Source organism: Abramis brama, assembly GCF_963993115.1.
Source record: "Abramis brama genome assembly, chromosome: 4".
In the NCBI taxonomy this organism is placed as follows: domain Eukaryota; kingdom Metazoa; phylum Chordata; class Actinopteri; order Cypriniformes; family Leuciscidae; genus Abramis; species Abramis brama.
The window spans coordinates 42,958,789-42,985,760 of NC_139966.1; the positions used below are offsets into that span (position 1 = coordinate 42,958,789).

The 26,972-nt window shown below is 38.7% G+C and overlaps 1 protein-coding gene across 2 annotated transcripts; it reads left to right on the plus strand.

The window, feature by feature from the left end:
* prrt4b (proline rich transmembrane protein 4b) lies at positions 1-26,959 on the plus strand. 2 transcript variants are annotated; one of them, XM_084111397.1, is made up of 4 exons: positions 1-85; positions 4,714-5,728; positions 13,113-13,229; positions 23,896-26,959. In XM_084111397.1, the coding sequence occupies exons 2-4, from the start codon at positions 4,810-4,812 to the stop codon at positions 25,893-25,895; spliced, it is 3,036 nt and encodes a 1,011-aa protein (XP_083967523.1). In that variant the 5' UTR covers positions 1-85; positions 4,714-4,809; the 3' UTR covers positions 25,896-26,959. The 2 variants fall into 2 exon arrangements, with proteins under 2 accessions (XP_083967523.1, XP_083967524.1); XM_084111398.1 differs by having other exon boundaries at positions 7-85; positions 13,116-13,229; positions 23,896-26,912.
* Positions 26,960-26,972: the final 13 nt, after the last annotated feature.

Below are 26,972 nucleotides of genomic sequence, written 5' to 3' on the forward strand. Positions count from 1 at the left end.
GAGAGACAGATCTCTCTCTCTCCTGCAGTGGAGTGCTGGTGGCTGTTCTGGATTCTCTGTTTTCCTCTTCTCCTCTGGGAGAAAGGTAAGTTTCTCCTTCTGTCCTTCATCTTTCAATAAATATTTCATTATAGAAGCTACAGCCTCACTGCAGTTGGATGTAAATCCTGATTTAGGTGTATAAAATGTGACAACATCAGCCAGAAATGTGTGTCAGGTCCATAAACATCTGTATTTGCTCTATAACCACAGCTCATGCTCTTGATCATGCTAAACGGATGGTTGTGTAGCATCTCAGACCTCTTCACACATTCACATATGTGCTGTGTGGGAAGAGCTCTGCGTTTCAGACGCATTCTGCTCCTCTGGTAACCATGGCGAAGGCAGCCAGCATAGCAGCCTGTGCGTTTTAAGATAATCAGGTGATCCGGATGCTTTAAGAAAAAAAGCCCACGAAAACATTAACGTGACAGGTCATTTATCATGTTTTCGCAGCCAAGTGTAATTGACTCCTGATGAGCAGCATTATGTGTGTGCCAAGACAGAAAGCAGTGAAAAACATTTGCAACATTTGGAAATTACAGTGAAATTGCCAAGGAGTTAACTGTCACAAATGTCAACAGGTTGTTCGGACCACATTGATATGCACGTAAAACATCTTAAATAATATGAATGATAGACAAATTTAACTATGTATTTTGAGTGTGTATAGTGATATTGTGAGCAGGGGATAAGATAAAACAACCAGCAGTGATGGTGGATGACTGGGAGCAAAAAACTATAATCAGGACTTATAATTCATTATTATACATGCACATATAGACTAAACATAAATGGATTGATCCATTCAGGCTTGAAACTTGATAACACTCCGTTAATGAACACTGTGGTGACTGACAACTATAAGGATGCAGAGAGCCGTTGATGTGGAAGATGATTGTGTACATGGAGTCAACAGTATTGAGCCCAGTGTTTCGCAGTGTGAGGGAATGGAAGGAGAAACATTATGTAAAATAACAGCACATTCAACACCAAAACCAGTTTATTGAGGTGATTTAGGGGGGCTCTTCCAATCATTGGATCCTTTTATGGATTTAGTTTTAATTCAGTTTTATGAATTAAGCAGCTCGTACATAACATACTTTCTCACTAGAAAAATTTAAATAACGCATTAAACAAAGTATTATGCAATAATTTAAGACATTTCTCCTTATATAGAACCTTTTTGATTGGAAGAGTTCTTTAAAATTGAGTCAAGAACCCTAAGGAGTTAAGCTATTTTACTACTAAACTACTTTGTAGTCTCTGGTAAACCATCCTTAGACTTTGTAGTTTGGGACTAGATCATGATGCACCAGACCATGGCTGCTCTGGTTCATGGTTGGGTTAATTTGAGGTTAAGGTTATAGGCTAATGGCTTTTGCTGTCTCTAAAAATCTTTAGACTGTGTTTAAAAGAAAACCCCTTTATGGGCATCTGTGTGTGTGTTTTTTTTATGGCTGCAGGTCATAAATATCCCCTCCCCCACAATGTCTATAAGATAAGAACCAGAAAGGCTTGGTGAATAAATCTTTTGGTTTCATGAAGGCGTGAGCCAATGATTCCCAGAGCCGTCATGCACGTCTAGAGGCCTGTTAAAATAATTGATACCATGACTAGTCGATCTGTCACCACTTAAGAAGGTCCTCAGCGCTAGACCTCCTTTAGCGCTAGACCACACGTATATTGAGAGGAGGACACTTCTAACCTTCTCTTAGTCCCCTGATAGTTTAATTAAGATCCTCTTCTGATTAACAGTATCACCATTTTGTCTCATTGGTTAAGTTATGATAGATGGTGATGCACAACGTTATTTTGATCAGTGGTTCTCAACTGGTGAATTTAGGTCCATTCTGACAGGGTTGCAGAGAGCTGGGAAAAATAATGCTGAATGCACAATATAAAATGCACCTAACCATATAATTGTATATAGGTATGATCAAAAAATATATTTTTTTGAAAGCTAGAAAATTCTTCCCATATCAAAAGGTGTGCATCCATTTGCAATCTACTGTATTGTGGCTCAAATAAAATGTATATTTGGAAAAGAAATTAAGTTAATGCCAACACAAACAGGCTGCCAAGATTTTGAAACTGCTAAAATTTTAATAAGCACTTTTGGTCTTATGTGGTCTCACTACTTCCATTGCAAAACCTTGAAACAAAACCATTTGATAACCACTGAGTAAAAATTAAAATGATGATAGTTTGGATGATAATTGTAATATGTTTTATGATGATTATGAGTATAAGAATTAATTGTGGGTTAGAGACACTCTATGGTGTCATAACTCAACAAGGGAAAGATTTCAGACGAGGACTAAATGTGTAATGTTAAATCAGGAGTAGCTCTTGAGCACTCGCCTTTCCCTTTTTCTGCTTGAGTGATTACATCCTGCTCTGGCAAGCCCTTTCTTTGCCACGCACTGTGGAACAAAATGACAATGAAAGAGGGAAAGGAGAGTGAGAGAAATGGATAGAGACAGGGAAAGAACAAAAGAGAGAGGGACCTAATGGTAAAGCGCCATGCTATACAGTCATTTAGGTGTTCTGTTTGGCACAGACTCTGACACATGCACACAGCAGCGTTTGTGGTGCTGTTTAACAAGCTCCTGTGGGGTATGACTTACTGAGGCATTTAGCACGGGCGAAACTGTTGTTCTGAAATTAAACGTTTCAGAAGGTGTGAAAGACAAAGGCGAGGGCAGAGAAAGCTATAGCGTCTGATACATTTTTTGATAGTAATACAGCTTTTAATGGTTAAAATCACAGGGCCCCCCTAATGCCCCTAGAATCATCACCACCTTTCACCCTGCTAGCGACGGACCCGAAGACAGGACTTCTTCGCTAAAAGCAGGTGGTGTGTGATAATGAGTAAACCAGGGGTGCCCAACCCTGCTCCTGCCGATCGACTGTCCTGCACAGTTCATCTCCAACCCTAATCAAACACACCTGCCTTTAATGACTATGAATCAGCCAGGCTTCAACAGCGCCCCCTGTGGAGTGTTATGTTAGTAAAAAAAAAAAAAGCATATACTGTATGCCAGAAATAGTGTCAGTAAAATATGCTGTGTACATGTACAACCAGAATATATTATACTGGGTACTGTGCAATGTGTTGACCTTCCATTTCCAAAGTGAAGCAATGTCAACTGACATTTTCAGTATGTCTTTTTTTTTCTTTTTTTTAAATGAATGCATATGTTCAGCAAAGATGCATTAAATTGATCATAAGTGACAGTAAAACATTTACATTGTTACAAAAAAATAAACACTGTTCTTTTGAACTTTCATTTGAAGAATCCTGAAAAAAAGCATCCCAGTTCCCACAAAAATATTAGGCAGCGCAATTATGTTTGACTGTGATAATTAAAAACAATTATTGGGCAGCAGAGCAGCATATTAGAATGATTTCTGAAGGATCATGTGACATTAAAGACTGTGGCTGACAATTCAGCTTTGCCATTGCAGGAATAAATTACATTTTACATTACAAAAGGTATTTTAATTGTAATAATATTACTGTATTATTGTATTGCTGTTTTATTGTATAGTTTTTTTTGTTTTTTTTTTAAATATGCTGTGGTGAGCATATGACATTACCAAAAGTTTCAAAAGTTTGGGGTGGGTAATATTTTTTTAATGTACTTGTATAACAAAATACAACACCATTTACAGGCTTATTAATCTCTTAATCTTTATATAATGTTTTCATGTTTCATGTAAATTTGCTGTTATTTATTTTAATTAATTGTATTATTTTTTTGCAGCTATTAAACTTATATGAAAGGGTCGATTAGATGCATATCGACTCTTAATTGTTCAGTTACCCAGGAACTAATAATCCATAAACTATCACAGGTCAATGTGCATCTTTAGATTGTGGCATATTTTTGCGCTTTCTGAAAGACAAATCTGCAATCCATCAATCTCTTTTAAACCCATTAGCCCAGAGCCAGTTAGCTGGTTTAATCTAGTATTAGTAAGCAAACCTCATTAAGCTGAGACGGGGTTCTGTCTTTAAAAAAGACACTGAGGGAGGCTATTTCTGCGATACAGAGGGCATTGAGAGATGGATAAGACACAATTGGGTTACAGAAAGAAAGGAATTTCAAAATACTTATCCTGCTATTTACTGACCAAAAACAACCGATGTTATTCCCAGTGGGAGAGTAGAGAGTTTTATTGCAGTTTCGAGAACAAATCAATTGCGTGAGGGGGAGAGAAAGTGAGCGTGTGAGAGAGCGAGAAAGAGGAACGCGGGGGCTGCAAAGAAAGAAAGAAAGTCCAAATCGCACTCCGAGAGAAATTTCATCAAATTCAACTCCTCTCACTGAGGCTACAGGCCATCAGCTTTATACTCCAAAATTAGCCCACAGCTCCACAAAGAAACCGGGCCTCTATACGTCCTACACCGCCCCCATATATACACTGCCACAAAGAGACCTCTAGTCTTCTATTAGTATTCTTAAAGAGCCCGGCCTCTATAATTGCTCTTTCAATGGAGAGTTGAGGCCACCTCTGTGACAGCAGGAAGAAGTGAGATTGGGTATGAAACTACTAAACTCAAAGGCTTAAACTTAAATGGGTTTGCGTATAGGCGCAATGGAAGAACGTCTATAGTATAACTTACTTGAAGTAAGGATATCAATGTTTTTTGTGTCTCTACTTTAGATTATTTGCTGCAGAAGCCCAGTGCATCCGGTGGGCATTCCTCGGAAGGTCAGACACCATGTGAGCAGTGGCCCAGCACGACATTAGAGGGGCAGAATGCTGCTTCTGCGTGGGACTCTTGTGGTCTTCTCTCTCATCACTTCTATCAATGGGTTTTTCAGTGGGAATGGGCCAAAACCGACAACCCAAACCAAGGAAGACTCCGAAGGTTGGAGCATTTTTGGGAAAATTCGATCATTCAGTTTGGAATCACTTAATATTTTCAGTCAGACTAAAGGGTCTGCCACGACAAAGGTGAGCCCGACACTTCCAGAAGCAACCACGCAAGACTACACTCTGAATTCGGAGGGCTTAACCAGCCCAAAATACCAGCCGACCGCAACCACAATTGAGGAACTTCAAAGCAGCACCATTCAGATAGGCACTCTGCTGCCTTTAAAATCAGAAAAACTGCCAACAAATGACTTACTCAGGAACAAACCCCGATTAGACGGGACTAAACCTCCCTCTAAGCTCGATCAAAGCTATGATCTTGACCTCTGGCCCCCCAATAATGGCCAAAGCACAGCGAAATCCCCACAAACGACATCTCCCCAGATAACTAAACCAGAATTACAAACATACACTGTATCCACTGATCAAAGTACCAGCACCACTCTGACTGCAACACTGAGAAAGATTACGGAAACCATGAACCCTTACAGTGACCAAACCATACCCACAGACACTCTGTCAACAACACCAGAACTAACGACAGCTTCATTTCAAACCACAAATTTCATTCCACAAGCAGACCCCAAGCCTGAAGTATCTACCATACCTCTGACCACTGTCAGCACTAAACTAAACACATTGGGGACAACAAACAAAGCCTCGGATCCAGAATGGACGCCTTTTAAACCAACTAGCAAGGCTCTGGAGGGATTTACATGGGTAGAGCAGACCACAAGCCCAACAGAAGGGGGAAAAGTGCAAAGTTTTGGCCCAGATCCCACTCCCACCATGCCAGCAGGAGGTAAGGCAACCCTAACTTCTCTGTTTGCTTACAACCCAAGCATATGATCTAAGATTTTGACACAATTACCAAAAATTATGACAGAATGTAACCTCTCCTGAGCAGGCATGAGTGTATTACATTTGTTCCTTTGTTTCATTGTTTTACCTCTATTTAAGGTGAAAATGTGTATTTAATGAGTTGCCAAGCCTTCATTGATTACCAGTGAAGGGTTAGCAGTGAAATCAATGAGACTGATTAATTGATTAATGGCCCCTGAGTCCCTGAAACATGCATAATAAGTAGTGAGAAGAATGACTTTCATCTGATAGTAAGAGCAGGAACCACTCCATTACTGCTGATATCTGTATATGTAGTGAGTCTGAGAGCTTTGCTTCTGCATAGGAGACATGGGTTGTGTTTGGAATAGCATACTGCTTATACAGCTACGTACTGTACTATACAGAGAGTCCTATGTTGCCACATGAAAGGAATAATTAAATTTTGCATGACAGAAAAGGCAATTTTGTATATAGATTAAGATGTAGTGATTTAATTTTTATTTTGCATTATAGTAATGAGAATGATTTTCTCATTACTATAATGCAAAATAAAAATTAAATCAATGTTTTCAGACAATCATTGTTACAGTTATGAAAATAACTTGCAGTAATGAGAATTTAAGGGAAAATGAAAATATAAGTCTTTCTACTGTTTGAAAGGTTGTTAACATATATTGTAATGTTGTTGCATGATGCACATACTATTTACACATACTATTTAAATTTAAACTCTAGGCAGTGTGCAGTAAGCACTATGTTAGTATTTCCATTACGAACATTTGCATCATTTAAGGTCAAGCGTTGAGTGTATATCCCACTGGAGAGATCTTTCACAAAGACTTTTGACATTTTGATCCAAAAAAATCTAGACCTGTAAGATCAAGGTGCCAGCCAGACAAATCAATATAGAGGTGATTGCACACAAGAACTCTCCAGATATCCTTGTAAATAGTGTACCAGGCACCTAGCTGTGGTGTATGTGAAGTGGCTAAGCATGCTAACCAGTATTGACATGGCTCTGTTTGATATCTGCTAAAGGAGCGGGGAAGATGTGTGTGTGTGTGTACAGTGAGAATGGGATTTGCACTGGAGAAGCAGCCAGTTGGGCAGTATGTAATCAGTATTCCGATGGCAGAGTCAGCAGAGCCAGTGAATCCTCAGGGACGATGTTTTTCCGCACCGCCTGTTCATGGATGCTGAGCATGCCTCTCTCAACATTTAGTCTGCTTTTCTCAATTTACTCCATCCGTCCTCTTTCAGTAATAGGCCTCATGACGTTTACTGGGCATCTCTCTTTCTTTTCCAGCCATAAGTCTCATTTAGTCCTTCAGTCTTGTTTTCTTTCAACCTCTCCTGGCTCCCAGAGACATGTTTTCCATGACTTTCTGTTCTTTTCCTTTCAATCTTTTCAGATGGTGGAGACAGGAAATGCAGAGAGGATCTGCTACTATCCACGTCTCTCTCAGAGTTATTGCCTTTCTGCAAATCTTGGGTACATGCCCGCAGTTTTGTTGTATCAAAGGTTAAATACTGTAGTTTCACTGATGGAATCAATATAGCGTTTTCTTCAATACTTGAACTTTGTTTTGCATTGTCCATATTGTATTAAGCACTGGAGATTGACATTTTTTAGCCAGTTAGTAAACATTTGGCAGACGTAATTGAGATTAAATTGATTCTACTGCAACATTTCAGTATTGTGGCACTTTTTAAAGTGTAATTTTAACAATTTTAACAACTTCATCAAATAGGATTTTTACATAAACATGAAACCTCTAAACCCCCTTCGGTTTTTGGGCCGAAATGGTTTATATTTGTTTTGTAGAAACCATTCTGTTATTAAAAAGTTGATATAAAGACTGCCTTATGTGCAATTTAAATGTTTGTACAACTCTGTTTTAGATATTTTAGGGTTGATTATAAAATAAGTTTAATTAATTAATTGATTATTTATTGAATTAATTATTTATTTATTTTCCGGCAAAGCACATCCTGAATTTTAGGTTTCAGGCCAGAATTTCCATTTTTGTGTGTGTGTGTGTGAGAGTGTGAAAGAGAGAGAGAGTGAGAGAGAGAGAGAGAGTGAGAGAGAGAAAGAAACAGCAACAGCATATTATTGACCAATGTTTCGGTCACCTTGTCTTCTGGAGGTGCATGCATCCACAAATTGCTTATCCCCCACCTCAAAAACACGCTGGAGCTGAGAGCAAGGTCAATTACCACACTGGACCTGAGAGGAGGAGGGGAGTCTGGGAAAAAGGAGAGCAGTAAAGAAAGGCGTGTTCGTGTTGAGACTTGAGGAAACAAGGCTGAATCTCACAAACACTGTCTGGGTCATATGTCACCCCACAATTAAAAAAAAAAAAATTGCATTAAAGAAATGTGGAAGCCTATTTTTTTTATTTATATACAGTGAGGAAAATAAGTATTTGAACACCCTGCTATTTTGCAAGTTCTCCCACTTAGAAATCATGGAGGGGTCTGAAATTGTCATCGTAGGTGCATGTCCACTGTGAGAGACATAATCTAAAAAAAAAAAATCCAGAAATCATAATGTATGATTTTTTAACTATTTATTTGTATGATACAGCTGCAAATAAGTATTTGAACACCTGAGAAAATCAATGTTAATATTTGGTACAGTAGCCTTTGTTTGCAATTACAGAGGTCAAACGTTTCCTGTAGTTTTTCACCAGGTTTGCACACACTTTAGGAGGGATTTTGGCCCACTCCTCCACACAGATCTTCTCTAGATCAGTCAGGTTTCTGGGCTGTCGCTGAGAAACACAGAGTTTGAGCTCCCTCCAAAGATTCTCTATTGGGTTTAGGTCTGGAGACTGGCTAGGCCACGCCAGAACCTTGATATGCTTCTTACAGAGCCACTCCTTGGTTATCCTGGCTGTGTGCTTCGGGTCATTGTCATGTTGGAAGACCCAGCCTCGACCCATCTTCAATGCTCTAACTGAGGGAAGGAGGTTGTTCTCCAAAATCTCGCAATACATGGCCCCGGTCATCCTCTCCTTAATACAGTGCAGTCGCCCTGTCCCATGTGCAGAAAAACACCCCCAAAGCATGATGCTACCACCCCCATGCTTCACAGTAGGGATGGTGTTCTTGGGATGGTACTCATCATTCTTCTTCCTCCAAACACGTTTAGTGGAATTATGACCAAAAAGTTCAATTTTGGTCTCATTTGACCACATGACTTTCTCCCATGACTCCTCTGGATCATCCAAATGGTCATTGGCAAACTTAAGACGGGCCTTGACATGTGCTGGTTTAAGCAGGGGAACCTTCCGTGCCATGCATGATTTCAAACCATGACGTGTATTACCAACAGTAACCTTGGAAACGGTGGTCCCAGCTCTTTTCAGGTCATTGGCCAGCTCCTCCCGTGTAGTTCTGGGCTGATTTCTCACCTTTCTTAGGATCATTGAGACCCCACGAGGTGAGATCTTGCATGGAGCCCCAGTCCGAGGGAGATTGACAGTCATGTTTAGCTTCTTCCATTTTCTAATGATTGCTCCAACAGTGGACCTTTTTTCACCAAGCTGCTTGGCAATTTCCCCGTAGCCCTTTCCAGCCTTGTGGAGGTGTACAATTTTGTCTCTAGTGTCTTTGGACAGCTCTTTGGTCTTGGCCATGTTAGTAGTTGGATTCTTACTGATTGTATGGGGTGGACAGGTGTCTTTATGCAGCTAACGACCTCAAACAGGTGCATCTAATTTAGGATAATAAATGGAGTGGAGGTGGACATTTTAAAGGCAGACTAACAGGTCTTTGAGGGTCAGAATTCTAGCTGATAGACAGGTGTTCAAATACTTATTTGCAGCTGTATCATACAAAGAAATAGTTAAAAAATCATATATTGTGATTTGTGGATTTTTTTTTTAGATTATGTCTCTCACAGTGGACATGCACCTACGATGACAATTTCAGACCCCTCCATGATTTCCAAGTGGGAGAACTTGCAAAATAGCAGGGTGTTCAAATACTTATTTTCCTCACTGTATGTATTACCCTTCATAATGTGAAAAATCTCATTTTTATTACTACAGTAATACAGAAAAAACAGTAATTTTATTACTTGCAATGTGCATTTGCACAGTAAATTGTAAGTAAACATTTTAGTTAATTATATTTATATGAATTAAAATAAAAATTGGATAATCACCCAATTACAACGATGAGAGTTTGATTGTAAAAATATGTGCCATGAAAATACTCATAAACAAAGGCTTTTTTATATATAAAAATTGTGTGTGTATGTATGTATATATATATATATATATATATATATATATATATATATATATATATATATATATATATACACACAATTTGTACCCACAAAAAAACAAAACAAAAAAACAATTGCAATATATATATATATATATATATATATATATATATATATATATATTGCAATTGTTTTTTTGTGGGGTGAAATATGAACTTTTAAAATTAAACTGATCTGGAAATTTCCTTTTGTGAGATTTGACTGCTTTCCAGAGAGATAAGAAGCCTAGAGGTTTCTTCCTCTGATCCTGTTTCTCTTTTTCTGTTTCTTTATTCCTTTTTCTTCTCTCCATCCTACTGCAAAAACAACTCTGTGCTGTTGTGTGGTGACCTCACCTCACCTCCTCTACACTAACAAATCTTTGTCTCATCATTTCTTAAATGCTTATTAGTTACTCATATTCAAACATAAAAGCAATACAGATCATTCAGGTCATGGGTCATTCCGATGGCAGTGCAAACATGTGACTGCTGTCTGGACCTGATGAATATGATGTTCTTGTATGGTCAAAAGAATCAACATTTGATTACATAACTTAATTCTGAGGTAACATGCTAGTAATCTCAAAGACTATAGAATAACACAAGACTCGTCACTCGTATTGTTTGCAACGCTTAACATGGTGGAATAAGTCCCGCCTTCTAAATAAGAGCCAATCGGCGATTGGTAAAGTCATCGTGTCACTGCAGCTGCCGTTAGAAGCTCCGGTTCCTATAGAAACAGTCAGACCCGCTCTTCCACTGCGCATGCGCATTAGCTTGATCCAGCCTGAAAAATGCCATTTTCTGTTATGATTTGAGCGTGTAGAAACAAAATTTGAGGCAGTTGTTGTCAGATTTCATTGGTAATTTCAAACATGAAATTTAATCGTAAGCTTCGTGAACGGTTTTGGAGAATTTGATGTTTCCCCCTTCAAAGAGATAGGACCTGCACTTGCATGCCCGAGAGGCGTGTCAAAGATGGCCGCCGAGTGAAATGACTTGTCTAAAAGGGTCTTTGGTTATGTCAGGAGCAGATCAGATCATAAACTAAACAGTTGTCAAGGTTACAGCTCACAGACTGGTTACAATGTGATCGTTGTCACGGCAACACTGCTGAAAAGCAATGTAGTACAATTTTGACTGTGTTTTGGGTAAGCTGTATGCACAGCTTGTGTCACTAAAACACTCTCAAACAATGCACTATTGCAGTATGATGATAATGCAGTGTTTACATCACTGTCATTTCATAAAAGGTTAATCCTATGATTAGGCTTTCTTAAAGCGTCTAGACACTAACCGACTCATTACTGTCTGTGGAGATTGTGTGTGACTTTACTGAATCTAAAAAAGGAGGAAAATTAGTGATTCCCAATCCCACCCCCCAAGGATCCTTTTTTAATGAAATTTCAAACTGGCCTTTTTTCTCTTGAACGTACTGAACTGAGTTCATAATCTCCCAGACAAACACAAACTCAGTCATTCAAACGTACACATTCAGCCCTATGAGGGAGATTTATTGATGTATGTGCAGGGGTCGAAATTACAAATTCTGATCTAATTCCATCTTTATTAATATAGACCAGGGAAGGAGTTGGAGGAGGGGTAAAAATGGAGAACGAGACAGGAAGATGAAGGTAAAGAGGGTTTCATAGATGAATAACTAGCTCTGAAAGAACATTCGTCATCATCTAATGAGAATCGGTGGTCTATAGGTGGTTCTGGCAGAGTCTGACGGGGGACGTTTGACGCTTCATTTGAACACAGCTGGTGTAAGAGTCAGAATCTTTAAATCACCCATGAAGAGACAGAGGAGAGTAATTGAGTACAAGGCTGATGGATGGATGGATATGCACAAATGGAAAGATACATACATACATATGGATGAATGAATGGACGGAAAGACGGACGGATGTATAGATGAAGATAAACATAGATGTATTAAAAAGATATGGATGGATGGGTGGATGGATAATTTATATATAATGAGGTAGATGGATGGATACATATAGATGGGTGGATAGACTAGATAGACAAATCGACAAATTTTCTTTTACAGAGAATGATGGAATCAAGTGCTGACGTAGTGATGCTTGATGGTTTAGTTTGACTGAACCCCTGCCAAGAGAGGACGAGTAGAGCTGTGCACAATCACACACGCACACATACACTGTCCTTGTTTAGGCTCCCCACTTGGTTTGGTGCAGAGCTCATTATTCATGCTAATGAGAGACAGTACTCTCAGCACTAGAATGAAGATCTGCTGTGATCAGACCTAAAACGAGTATCCTGACGATATACAAAAAAAAAAAAACAGGATCATGCAGGTTTTTTGCAGTTACCACGAGGGATGATTATAGTCACACAAACAGTCTACTGGTCATCCTAAAGGTCATGTGTATGTCTGCATATGCAATGAAAACTTTCTACACTAAACATAAGGTGAACACAAATTTACACACTTATTTGGGCACATTGATGCTGCGCATTCATACACTACACACACGAATGCCCAAACAGCTACATAGCTACACATTTGGGAATGTAAACATTCAATTTCCAAGACTATTAATAAAGAATGTGATAAACATGGAAGCATTATGTGTGGCACTTAATGGAAAAATTTATTTCAGTAGGATCTGTGGGAATCAGTGACCAATGGCCAGATAAAAAAACACTCTGGCCTCAATATGCCATGTCTCTTTTCAGTCTTGGTTAGGTGTAAGTGCTTACACAGCCTCACACGGCTCTGTGTGTATGTAGCTTTTTCTCCGAAAAGTTTTCGGATTAGTTTGATAATCCTTCTTGGGCAAAAGATAAGTTTCTGATCCATAATGAAGCTCTGTCATAGTGGAGTGGGGTGCCTACATTCAAACATGAAAGTCAAGTCATTGTAATTAAACAATGAGATGCCAACTCCAATACCACTGAAGCCTAGCCTGGAATACCACAGAAATCTGCTTGACATAACTAGGTTAGGAAATGTTCTTGTTTCTCCACTCTTTCAGTCATAAAAACTTTCATTCAGCACCACATTCTCAGCCTCGTGTGCTCTGTTTTCCCAGCAGGCTTTGCATTGGAGGAAGGCGATAAGGAAGTGGGGAAGAGTGCTGATCTGACAACACAAAAGAGACACGATGAGCTGACAACATCAGCTAGCGCAACGACTCTCAGGAACAAAGGTAATTAAAACGATCTGATGAAATACATGACTGAATGTAATCTACACCTGTGATAATTATGATCTGATTCCATCTTGGGACATGAACCCGTTTTTAAAAGGCACAAATATATTGAAGAGAACCTCACCCTAAGTAAATAGCACCACATTCAAGCTGCCCAACCTCATTTGTTGAAAGAATAGTTTACACAAAATTAAAAATTGTGCATTTACTCAACCTAATGTCATACCAAACCAGTATGACTGAAAAAAGTACCATAAAAGTATGTCAATACACCCCATGCACGAAATTCCACTAATTTAAGCCAGTTTTCACTGATAATTGTCCCCTCTAGTGAGCTGTTAACCGTTGAGACCAGATCATTAATGGTGTGTTTACACTGCAGTGACAAACTCAGCTCAGTGTCACTACTTGCAATTGTAGTTTCGTCACAAGTACTCACTACTTGTCTCATAAACTCTATAATCTCAGATTTTCCGTGAATAACTTTTGGTCTATTTCTCACACAAAACTATATCATATGACTTCAGAAGACTTGGAATATAGTGTAAAAATTGCATGAACCACTTTGAAGATACATTTATGGTAGCTTCAAAAAGGATCCAGTCCCTATTCATTGTAATTGTATAGAAAAGAACTACAGTATCAGTATATTCTGCAGAATTTCAAATTTTTGGTTTTTCATGAGGATGAGTAAATTTATGACAGAAATTTTAATTTTGGGTAATATTCTTTTTTAAAGTGTTATACTAGCCATCCATTGGTTGAACATAAATAAATGTCATTAATTGAGCCCATGTGGCTCTGTCTGACTGGTCGGTCACAGATCTATATTTTGATACCTTTTCCGAGGAAAACCTAGAAATGGCTTTATTTGTTTCTCCATATTATACTGAGATAATTATTTAAACATTAAAATGCATACATCAGCTGTTAGGATGTGATATATTTCCCAAACACAGTAACAAGTGAGCCTAGCATTCTGGTTCCTTTAGTGAAAAAGTAAAACCAACCTCTTCCTCCTCCTCCATGTGATTTGGAGAATGACATATGTTTGTATGATATGGCCGACTGCACTTCGTCCAACCGTCTGCTACCTGCCTGTAATTGCTTCCAGAGGGAGGAGGAACTAGTTATAGAAGCACTTTTATCTCATAGTTGGCGCCTCCTACAAACAAGCCGACCACTAAACTGCCTTAGAGAGTTGAGTTACACTTCGTGTTTCAGTAGAGCAAATCTATCAACATATGGTGTTAAGTGTGCCATTTTACGTCACCATCCGTGTTGATCTTGAGGTACGTCTCAGACCCAGCTTCTCTTCGGTTGCACCTAACCTACTTTCTCCCCGCTGCATTCAATAGCCTAACCTAAATTCCATTAATAGATGGACAAAATATGCCACAACGATCCAAGAACCAGGTTGCGAGAATATGTGTGTGTTTATGGGCTGTCTCATAAAGTAAACTGCACGCAGAGATCCGACCCACAAAACTGCAGCTGCCGTGTCTCAAAGTAAAGATGCAAAAGTTTTCAAAATCTAGCACATATTCGTCTCACTTAAAAATTGAATGTCCTGCGGGAAGGAGGTGGATCAGATGGTTTTCCTGTCTCCTTCATGTCTCCTTCACTGCCCTCTTCTTTAAGTCAGCGTATCCAGGCCTCATCAATATGAATGGGATCATCCTACCCTGCTGTCCACTCATCTATTATTAGAGAGGGCAGAAATTGAAAGTGAGGCAGGACAGATTAAATCTGAATGAGGACTTACTTGCATTGACCTGATGGCACAGCACTGTATTCCTAATTAAGCAGAGGGTGTTGTCATTATCGGATCAGAAAGTCCTAAACCTAAAAAACCTGTTGCTGGTTCTTGTTTTTACAGCCTGGAAGACTCAGGTCCTGTTTACACTTGGTATTAATATCCTGAATAATAGTCCTTTTTTTTATTTTTTATTTTTCAAAACTGTGTGGTCCAATAAATACCAGTGCCACTAATACCATCTATATTAGGGATTTTACAGATTTTTGAAATCGTGCTTAATATTTTCTAAACAAGTATTTATTTCCAGTTGAATTTTCTGATTTCCCATGCCCCCCCCACCCCACTGGTTTTTGGCCCCCCCTGTGCCACATCAATGTATGCTAATGAAGTGCAAAAAAGTGCATCACACAAATAGCTCTCCACATGGGAGATACTACTCGCAACTGATTATATAACTGATTATTATTGGCCCTGTCCCAAATGGAACCCTAAGCACTCGCGGTCTTCCTCTGAGTCCGCACTTTCGTGACATAATGCCGCTTTGATTGTCGGGAAGAAGTCTGCTGCGGAGCCCGCATCAGTGCGGATCAAGGGTGCAAATCGACCACATTGGGGCGCTCGCGAGCACCCTTCCAAGATCTAAAAATGACAAATGGGACACACTGCGGTCTCACGGACTTAACGGACACGCGCACGCGGCAGCCATTGTAAGTCCACAAGACCGAAAGTGCACATGAAGTGTGCCATTTGGGACAGGGCCATTGAGTTGTTATTGGTGTTAGCGTGTTGCTAAGCTAATGATCAGCCTGTCAAACACAAAGCAGGGTACCTTTCTGGAATCGGAAAAAATGCCTAGCACAAATAAACAAATGTTACATTTTTAATAAACTATTTTTATTTATACTAATAAATTGAATCCGAGATGACGTAGACAAAGCTATATCAAAACAATCACTCACAATGCATTCTGGGATATGTAATGTGACCAAAATGAAGTATAAATGGAGTCTCAAACTAGTTAAGCGTGAGCATTTAGACATTTTACCAATTTGTTCATTAGTGTTATTATTGTTCACTTAAACAAAAACTATTAAAAACAGCTGTTAAATAATATTAAATAAATAATATTATGGATTATTATTTAAATGTTTTGAATGTCTTATCACATTTTACAGTGGCACATTAGTTGCCACAAACAAACCTGTGTGGGTTTCTATAAAGTGTACATGCTGTACGTTTATGTTAGTTCATCTGAGGACTTGCTTTTGGATTACTTGTACATAACTTCCAAAGAAAATAAATAAATAAATATTAAATGAAATCTTAAAAATAAGAAATGTAGCCTTTGGCAAGTAACTGAAACAATAAGTTTAATTTGAAGTACTAAAATTACTAATTATAAATATTAAACTAATAAAATGAAAACACAATTATTGAAACTTAATTTAAAAAATGTAAATATAAAAATATAACTAATTAAATATATAAATATAAAAAATACAAAAATAACACTGTTGTGCATCAGCAATTATGCATCAAGATTCATTTCCATTAATAATTCTGTTGGGAAAGATAAATGGCTCTTCACAGAGTGACTGAAACAAAATTGGCAGCCATTGTATTCCATACATGTTCACAAAAACATGCTAATTGCTAAACTACAGGCCAAGTTAGTGGTTGGTGAAATGAAAGCTATTTAGTTGAGTGAGCACATCTGAACAGACTTTGTGGGTAAAATATGGAAGTAAAATAATGTCAAATGTTTTTGAAATAAAAAGCCTGTTGAATTGCACTACTTGAAAAAAATAGGCATTGCATTAACCATGCTTGCATTTTAATGCATTGTATTTTTAGGGCTTGCATTTTTATGGGCTGAAATTCAGCATGGTTGAATATTTAAGCTTTGAATATTTCAATTAAAAACATTTCAAACACCTTTTCATTATTAAAAATTCAATAATCCATATTCACCTTTCATATTTCACTTCCAAAATATTCAAACTGTTTAAAAATACAACCAATAATATTCAACAGGCAATTTTCGGTCCATTTTATTTCGCTTTGCAAATTCGCTTCCACAAATTCAGTGGTTCAAATTCGACAGTAAATTCAACATTGACGTCCAGGAACTGCAGGAAAAGCAATAGATTACCGAGCATACTCTCCATTTTCTGTTAGTCGACCTCACCATCAGATGGTGCAAAAGTGCGTGTTGTTGACGAAGACCAGCAAAATTAGAGCAAGTCATTCATTCATAAAACTCATTTACAGCAATGTAAGTGTATTTGTGATTATTATGACGGCTGTTTTATGTTAAATTCAGTGCCTTCACGGTTACTTTTCCTGGCATCTTTCTCTACCGTGAACGAGATTATAATGTTATTCCCCGATGCGGATGTACAGATCCAATGTTACATTTTTTAGGTTGACATATATTTCTCTTGGTTGTTTAGTTGCCTTAACTTTATATTGTGGCGATGTGCTGCATGCAGGCTATTAGGGTTTCCCTCAATACTTCTGGACATATACAACGCTTAACGTAGATTAATGGACTACAGTGATGTAAAAGACCAAACTCGCAGGCAAGCAGATGGACTCAGAATAACGCGCAAAGCTGAGCGTTTCCCAGTGATCGACTGGCATAAAGTTGGCTTGATGTTGGACATTCGCACATTTAGGGACCGTCTCTAAAGTGTATACGACTTTGGTATACACGTTTCTAACTCCGATAGCATTTGAATAGAACGACTTACAGTCATAAAACCAACTGTAAAGTGTTCATGTAGTGTCAGGCATAATGCGCACCCTTTGGATTTTTGATATTTATTCAAATAAATTTAAGTTTGCTATTGAAGTTAGAAACATGTATGCCAATGTTGTATGCAACTTTAGAGACGGTCCCTAAATGTGCGAATGTCAAAGTGATTTACAGTTAAATTAACAATAGGACAACAATATGCAAGTGCTATGACAGTTTAAGCTAATGCAATACACGTAGGCATACTATATAGTATATCAGTGTATATCACCAGTAGGCTTATATGTATATCGCCAGTAGCCTATATCACGAAACGCTCAGCATGAAACTTTGCGCGTCAAGTTCATATTCTGAGTCCATGCTTGCCTGTAGCCTATATAGTAGCCTACAGCCTACTTCCCCAATAAGGTGCAAGATTGATCTTTCATATCACTGTATTAGTACATTAAGCTACGTTAAGCGTTTTGTCCCAACTGAAGGGGAATCCTTGAGTATGAGGTATTGAGGGAAACCGATTATAATCCTGTTCATGGTAGAGAAAGCTGATGACATGTAGAATAACGTTACACAGGGAAAGTAACAATGAAGTTATTGAATGAAACATAAACACACAGCTTTTGTGTGTTTATCATCTTTTCCGCACATACTGACACAGATAATCATTTCCAATTTATGAATGAATGTCTTCGTCAACAACAAGCGCTTTTGCACCATCTGATGGTGAGGTTGACTAACAGCAGATGGAGAGTATGCTCGGTAATCTATTGCTTTTCCTGCAGTTCCTGGACGTCAATGTTGAATTTACTGTCGAATTTGAACCACTGAATTTGTGGAAGCAAATTTTGCAAAGCGAAATAAAATGGCCCGAAAATTGCCTGTTGAATATTATTGGTTGTATTTTTAAACAGTTTGTATATTTTGGAAGTGAAATATGAAAGGTGAATATGGATTATTGAATTTTTAATAATGAAAAGGTGTTTGAAATGTTTTTAATTGAAATATCCACAGCTTAAATATTCAACCATGCTGAATTTCAGCCCATAAAAATGCAAGCCCTAAAAATACAATGCATTAAAATGCAAGCATGGTTAATGCAATGCCTATTTTTTTTCAAGTAGTGCAATTCAATAGGCTTTTTATTTCAAAAACATTTGACATTATTTTACTTCCATAGTAAAAATGTTTTTCTAACCACAAATGTAGTCATAACCTAAACATTTTGACGCCTTTATAGACTCACCTAGGGTGGAACAGTCAACAATAGACCCTGCCTATTATTTGAGTCGAATACCTATTATTTTCCTTTGGTCTGCTTCCCGTCCCCTCCTGCTGAACTGTCGTCCAGTATGATTACAATGCATGACCATAATTGTTACAAAACCCTCATGGGCTTATAATGTGAAATTTGGCTTTAATTCCTCCTATTTTTACATGCCTGTGTTCTCTTGAGGCATTAGATCCACAAACTGGGTGTCGTCCATTGTGGCAAAATTGTTGCATGGATCAGGATCATTGAGATTTGATTGATTCCTGGACTGAAACTCTGGCTCGCTTCCATACACTAGTAATATTTTCCACCCCCTAAGGGTGGAGGGCACACAAGGGCGAAAGGAAATAGAGAGGGAGGACGTTTGAAGCTCCTGCCACAACAATCCCTCTTATCAGTGCTATGCCTTCTCGCCACCCTCTTCCTGTGTCTGCACACCACACACTTTCTCTTCATGTCAGATTGACACACTGCACACACCCTATAGTTAATCAAACTCTAATTATTCTCATCAAGAGAGCTGGACCATTACTAAAGCTGTTTTTCATGCCATCCAGATCTCATTCGAGTTAGATTGACATTTAATAGTGTCTAGAAAACCAGATACCACCACGCTGAGTCAAACATTAATTACCATGCTGGTCTAAACTGGTTTGACTTTGGACAAGTTAGCTAAATGCTGGTCTTTTAAACAGAACAATTTAATTTATTTTTGCTCAACGTTCTGCTCAGTCATATTTATACAAACACGCACACACGTTGTGTTTTCATGTTTTATGGGGACATTCCATAAACATAATGATTTTTATACTGTACAAACTGTATATTCTATCCCCTTACACTAACCCTATACCTAAACATGCCCATCACAGAAAACTTTCTGCATTTTTACATTTTCAAAAAACATCATTTAGTATGATTTATAAGACCAAAAAATGTCCCCACAAGGACAAGGATTTCGGATAAAAATTATGAATTATCAAAGCAAGAATAAAAATATATATGCTTAGCCAGTCAGCAAAAATATATATTGGATAAATCAGGCTCCTCATCTTTACTTTTTTTTTTAACACTGGTTGTACAGTCTTGTGCAAACATTGGATTAGATTTGTACTGAAAATACAGTGAAAACTAACATTGTGAAATATTTCTTGCAATTTAAAATAACTATTTTGTATTTTAATATATTTTATAAATATAATGTATTGCTGTGATGGAAAAGCTGAATTTTCAGTAGCCATTAATCCAGTCACATGATTATTCAGAAATCAATAAACTCAAGTGCTCAATAAACATTTCTGATTATCAATGTTGAAAACAGTTTTGATGCTTAACATTTTTGTGGAAAGCATGATAAAAAATGTTTAGGATTTTCTGAAGACCGTTCAGAAGAACAGCATTTATTTAAAATAGAATTTATTTTTTGTAGTAATGTAAAAGTCTTTACTGTAACTTGCAATCTTTTAAACTTTTGTGTAGAAAACTGTAGTGTATTCTTTGAAAAAAAAAATACTTTTTAAAGTTATTTTTATTAAGCAAATGATGCAAAACATCAACAAAAAGTCTTAGATTAGCATACATTTATATATGTGACCCTGGACCACAAAACCAGTCACATGGGTCAATTTTTTTAAATTGAGATTTATACATCATCTGAAAGCTGAATAAATAAGCTTTCCATTGATGTATGGTTTGTCAGGATATTTGGCGAAGATACAACTATTTGAAAATCTGGAATCTGGGGGTGCAAAAAAATCGAAACATTGAGAAAATGGCCTTTAAAGTTGTCCATTTATGTTCGCGATTGTGCTGCATTCACTCACAAAAATAAATGTTTTATATATTTATGGTAGGAAATTTACAAAATATCTTCATGGAACATGATCTTTACTTAGAAGGCATAGAAGAAAAATCGATCATTTTGACCCATACAATGTATTGTTGGCTATTGCCACAAATATACCTGTGCTACTTATGGATTTTGTGATCCAGGGTCACATATGAGGCCAGGGAACTACAAATATCAAAAGAGGAGATTGAATTAACGCCGTCTATTTTATCTTAAGAATGCAGCAAAAGCAATATATTAAACTCATTAAACTCATAATAAACTCTTATTCATTAATACACAACCAGATCAAATTTCTCTATAAATAAATCCTTTTTGTATGTACGTCACATTCAGTTCGGCAGTTTACACAAAAATGCCTTTGTGGAATTTGCACAGAAATTGTTTTGTTCATGTTGCTTCAATAAGACACATTAAGAATGGATATTTTTCATAAACGAACAACATAGAGCATTAAAAAATACAGAGTTGAACATCCTTTCAGACAGTTATATTGAAAAGAAATCAGGTCAGTGTATTCCGATGAGCCAAAGTTTGTGGCGAACAGGAAGACTTGACTGTAACCTATATTTAATGTAAGTGGATAAACAGCCATCTCGATGTCAAGCTATATATCTAATGAGTGCTGCTTGGTGGTTAGTGTTGTGGTGGTTTTGATTAAAGAGAAGCATCTAATGAGCAGTGTGCGGCTGTTACACACACGCTACCATTAATCAAGGGCAGCTAGGTTTGATTATCTACTCCCACCATCAGAAGAAACACTAGATTGGTTTTTGACATATAAATGGAAGCCAGTGCTCACCACTGTCTGGCACAATGTGTATATTTAGTCAAAGTGGTGGTCATCAGCCAGAGAGCCAAAACTAGTGCAAAAAATACCAGACCCATCTTTGGGAATGACCCATGTCTCTGCGTAAGCCTATGCTTTTTTAAAAGGAGGAAGGTCATAAAGCAGTTAATTTGGTTCTGGGTGTAACAGGAAATTGTCTGTCACTACCCACATATAAAAGACTACAGAAGCAACCCAATATGAGGCAGGGTCTCACCAGCACTCAACAACATCCAGACATGATGTATTGGTTGGTTGACCTTACAAATGAGAAACAATGAGAAAAATATGCCTGCCTTTTGTCTTATGTCTTTTATCAATTCATATTTGTTAAAACAGGGATCAGGATAGGGCAGGGTTCACCAATCTCAGTCCTGGAGGGCCGCTGTCCTGCAGAGTTTAGCTCCAACCAGCTCCAACACACCTGTTTAAAAGTTTCTAGTATGCCTAGTGAGACCTTGATTAGCTGGTTCAGGTGTGTTTAATTGGGGTTGGAGCTAAACTCTGCAGGACAGTGGCCCTCCAGGACCAAGATTGGTGAACCCTGGGATAGGGCAATAATGGCATCCTTATTGAAACGGTTAAATAAATGTATTTGATTTTTGTTGGTTTGTTTAGAAAAATGTGTTCATTTGACAGTAAAAGTTGGCATCAGCTATTCATCAAGTTATTTATTACGCGTTTATACAGGTACACAAATGGCTCCCGTTTTGTATAATTGCCTCCATGCTTTGTCTCAGGGCTTCAGTAAACTCACAGGGTATATTAGAAAGCCTGATCATGGCAGCAAAGATGAGTTATGACTCATCTGCTCTGAAAAGGGTGTAATTAGATGTGTCAGTCTTTTAAGAGCAGACGTACATCTCCACACTGTTATGCACAGGATTGATATGGCTGTGGAAGCTAATATCATCCATCTCATATGGATTTGCACATCAGTTGCCAAATGCACAGCAGGGCAATCCTTCTGTGCATTTTTTTGCAAATCCCCCCTGCAAAAAAATGCAGGGGGGATTTAAATGTTTTGAATGTCTTATCACATTTTACAGTGGCACATTAGATGCCACAAACAAACCTGTGTGGGTTTCTATAAAGTATACATGCTGTACGTTGATGTTAGTTCATCTGAGGACTTGCTTTTGGATTCCTTGTACATACTTCCAAAGAAAATGTTTGGTAAGCATTAGGAAGCATTTGCAGAATTGGAAATGGTTGTCACATGGAACTTCACATGCTGTTCCAACTCTGTTAGGCTAAGAAACACTAATGTATGTAACACTCCTCAGCACCAGAGCCAAGCCACAGAATCCAAAACCTAAAACAGCAGCCTCCTCCCACAGCAATCTGTGAATCTAACAAGCCAATCACAATTACATTTAAATACAAACAACAGATGTTTCATGGCAACCCACCAATCCCTGCTACTTAGACAAATGTTCTCCCACTGTCATTTATAATAGTTTTTCTCCTCGTTAGAAATATTATATTGAGAGCTGTTACCTTTAATATGTTAAAAAAAAAACAGATGTTTCCCAGATTTGGCAATCTAAACAGCTAAACCATGGTTTTCCACTATGAAACATGCTTAGCTGGGCAGACACCTCAGAAATGTCCTCTAGTGGCGATGTCTATCACAGAAAAACAAATCATAGGTTGTCAGAGATGTTGGTGACAGTAATGACTGCCTTGGTTGTCTGTGCTGGAATACCCATTTTGTATACACTCCGTAAAAATAGGGCCCAATGTACGAAGGAATTTTCTGTATTTCTCCACAGGTGTTTTATCCAAATTTTGAATTCCGCATTGCATTGTGTTTCAGGGTTAAAAGAAATGTCCATAAACTGGAAATTACCAGTAGGTTTTCCGTTTTTCTACAGATTATTTTCTTTGTTTATTTATGTGATTTATGTAGCTAGCTTTACACTCAGCTTTTACATTTAAATTGGTCATATTATGGGGAATCAAGTTTTCCTCATTCTGTTGAGATAAGTTTTAGACATTTATAAGTGAACCCTAGGACAAAAAAACAACTAAAGGAATAAAGACATTATGATATCACCACTTTAAAGAAGAACACTTGCATGACACTAATATTGACACTTTGAAGAAACTATATCAAAAAACATGCTTTACACATATGCCTTTACACATCTTCACATCTTCTGTTACTAATAATACAATACGTATGCTCTTCATTTCAGAAATGCCCACCACTACGTCTGAAGATTGGCTCACAGACCATACTCAAGAATCTGCGCTCCCTGACTGCAACGCGGAACGTTCTGGAATCTGCAGTTCAAGTGACACTTGGCCCACCGCTGTCCTGAGCAACATCAGCAAAAATGACAGCACAACCACTGTGTCCACCAACCTCTCTCAGAGTCCAATCCTGTTTCCAGCCCCACCTATGTTTGTGGCACTGTATTCTGATTGGAACAGTGCCCTGGCAGCATGGGGTTCAGCATGGGAAGCACACATTTACGGCCTGGGCACTGTGTTCTGTCTAGTCGCTTTGGCCTCCACCCTGAACCTTCTGTGCCTGCCCCTACAATACCCATCAGGCTGTGGCTACTTTGCTCTGGTCAGTCTCTGCCTGATGGCCGCTGGCTGCACTAGGGCCTTTGCCCTATTGTATGATTCGTACGGATACCAGGGCCGCATGGCATCCACAGAGGCCTCGCTGTTACTTTACGAGGCACCATTCCCCTGCATAACTGCTGCCTTTGGCCTAGTATTCCTGCTCCTGTCAATGCGCTCTCGTATGCAGCTGTCCTATTCCGCCTTTCAAAGACCTTGTTTCCTGGCCTGCTTGGTGTTTCTGCACTTTGCTGCTGCCTTTGGCCCTGTTGCATTACTCCATGTTGACCAGCAGGTCTACCTGTTTCTGTCCTTGATCTCTAGAGGTGCCTTTGTGGCTCTGGCAGCTTTCCTATCAGCTGCATATTTTGTGTTCTACTGCTACGTTCGTGCTGACTCCAAGCATATTTATCATCTGAACAACACATCACCGACACCAGCTGAACGCTACAACCGCTGCCCATTTGCAGAAAGCCGAGATTGGGACCGGGCAGCAGCTGCAGTGCTACTCTCTGCTGTCTTCTCTCTGGCTTGTGCAGGCCTGCAACTCTATGCCATGCTGCATGCTCTCGGCATTGCTGGAAGTGCTGAGTCCTTTCGGCCTTGGCCGTGGTGGACTTTCCAATTCAGCTGCCGAGTGTGTGAAGCAGTGGTTTGCCTCACACTGGTTCTGGTAGTTGCTCAACCAGTCTGCTGTTCTGATCATCTTCCCCAACCAGGCAGTTGCTGGAAAGATCTTCTTACGGCAAAGTCACCTATCATTCCTGGGAGCTACCAGTGGACTCTATCCCAGCAGGAGAAGCTGGCCATCTGCGATCCAATTGGGCACGGAGAGACAGAGTGCCTACCCTTGTACACATTGGTGGATGACCGTCTCAGCAGCTTGAATGGCCTTGACCTTTTATACCATAGCAATCGAGCATTGGCCTATCGTGACCTTGACCTGGACTTGCCCAACACTGGTGCCCCTTCCGTGGGTTCATCCTGTACCAGCGACTCCACAGCGGACCTGCGCCCTCCATCACCCATAAATCTGCGTCGAAGCATTGATGAGGCACTGTTTAGTGAGTCTCTATTTCCCATGAGTATTTTCAGCCCCTTACGACCCTTCAGCTCTAGTGACCGCTCCCTGAATGGTAGAGAGACCAACTCCAGTGGTGCCCAAACCCTGAGAGACACCCTTACTCCTGATCCAGGCTTATACCGAACATCTTCATGTGTGGAAGTGCTACCCCAATTTCCCGTTCCTTCTCAAGCCCAACCAGATGGTCCATCACTGGGTTTTCCTCCATCTCCATCTCCCTCACTGTCATCTTCCACTTGCTGCTCATCTCCAGAGCACTGGAGAGGCAGCTCCAGTTCCTGTTCCCTCTACAGACAGTCTCTGGGTGGCTTATCTCTGATTTTGTGCTCTAGTCCAGAAGGACACCATCCACCACCCTCTACCCTCAGTGGGGGTTCCAGCCACCAAGGGGGAAGCTTACAGAGACCCTACAGAACATTAAAGTCAGAGGAGAGTCTGGACCAGCAATCAGAGTTTGACCAGTCTGTCCAAGAAGAATTTATCAGTGTGTGCAGAGAGATTGATGCTCTTAGCGTCTGCAGTGAGACTATTGACCTCTAGGGGGAGACCTTTACTTTCAGACACAACCGAATGATGTAATATGATGATGCCAAAAGAGTTTCAGTGATGTGATGGGCAAGTAATGTGCAGCTCAGGTGATTTGGTGAGTCTGTTTGCCAAGGTGTCAAAACACATTTGCTCTATGTAGACATACAGGAAAATGTTTTGTGGACCAGAACTGTGCCAAATGTTTCATTTTGTAGGGGTGCTTGTTGGTTTGTCAGGTAAGTTCTCCAAAGAGATGGATTCTGAAGAAAATATCCTTGTAAAGGTTCAAAAAGTGCCACCGATTGCCAGAAGCTTAGGCAGATTTTGTACAAAAGTTTTTTGATTATTGATAAACAAATTTGTAATTGTAAAAAAAAAAAAAAATGTTTCAGAACTTCTTTACAATGCTAATAGTGATGTTTGTATAAATTTGTACAAAATCCCTTTTTGGTCTATATGATTAATACTGTGAGAGTGCAAACTACTGATAACCATACTGTAAAACAAATACTATGGACTATAGCATCAGAAAATAGTTTCAAATTAAATGCTGTATAACCTGCCAAATCCAATTTTATAATCTCATCATTTTAAACATTTAGAAAAGGTCTTTGTGCTTCTAGTCTTTAATTGCACAGGTAACTTCAAGTCCCTGTTGTTTGTTTGCAACAATGCATTATTATGTTGAGGGCCTAAAGAGTTTTATCAACAGAGAGAAAAAAAACTTCTCTTTTAAGAGTCAGAGAAGGATGGAAGTACTCTTGCAACACACTCTGCGCTATAGACTGCCATTTTATCCTGCTTATAGTGTATATTTGATATGAACTACACTTAATGAATAATCTGCCAGGTTTTACATCGTTTTCAAATACTCGTAACACTGTTACTCAATACATATTAAAATGAAGAAAAGTGACTTTGTACATTTTATAGCGTGCATGTTCTGAAAACATGAACTATGTGAAAAACTGCTGATACATCTAATGTTAGTCATTTAGAGGCTGTTGAAGATTTTCAATAAATATATTGAAAATTGACATTTGTCCCATGCAGAAATATTTTACATAAAGCAAACCAAAAAAAAACTGC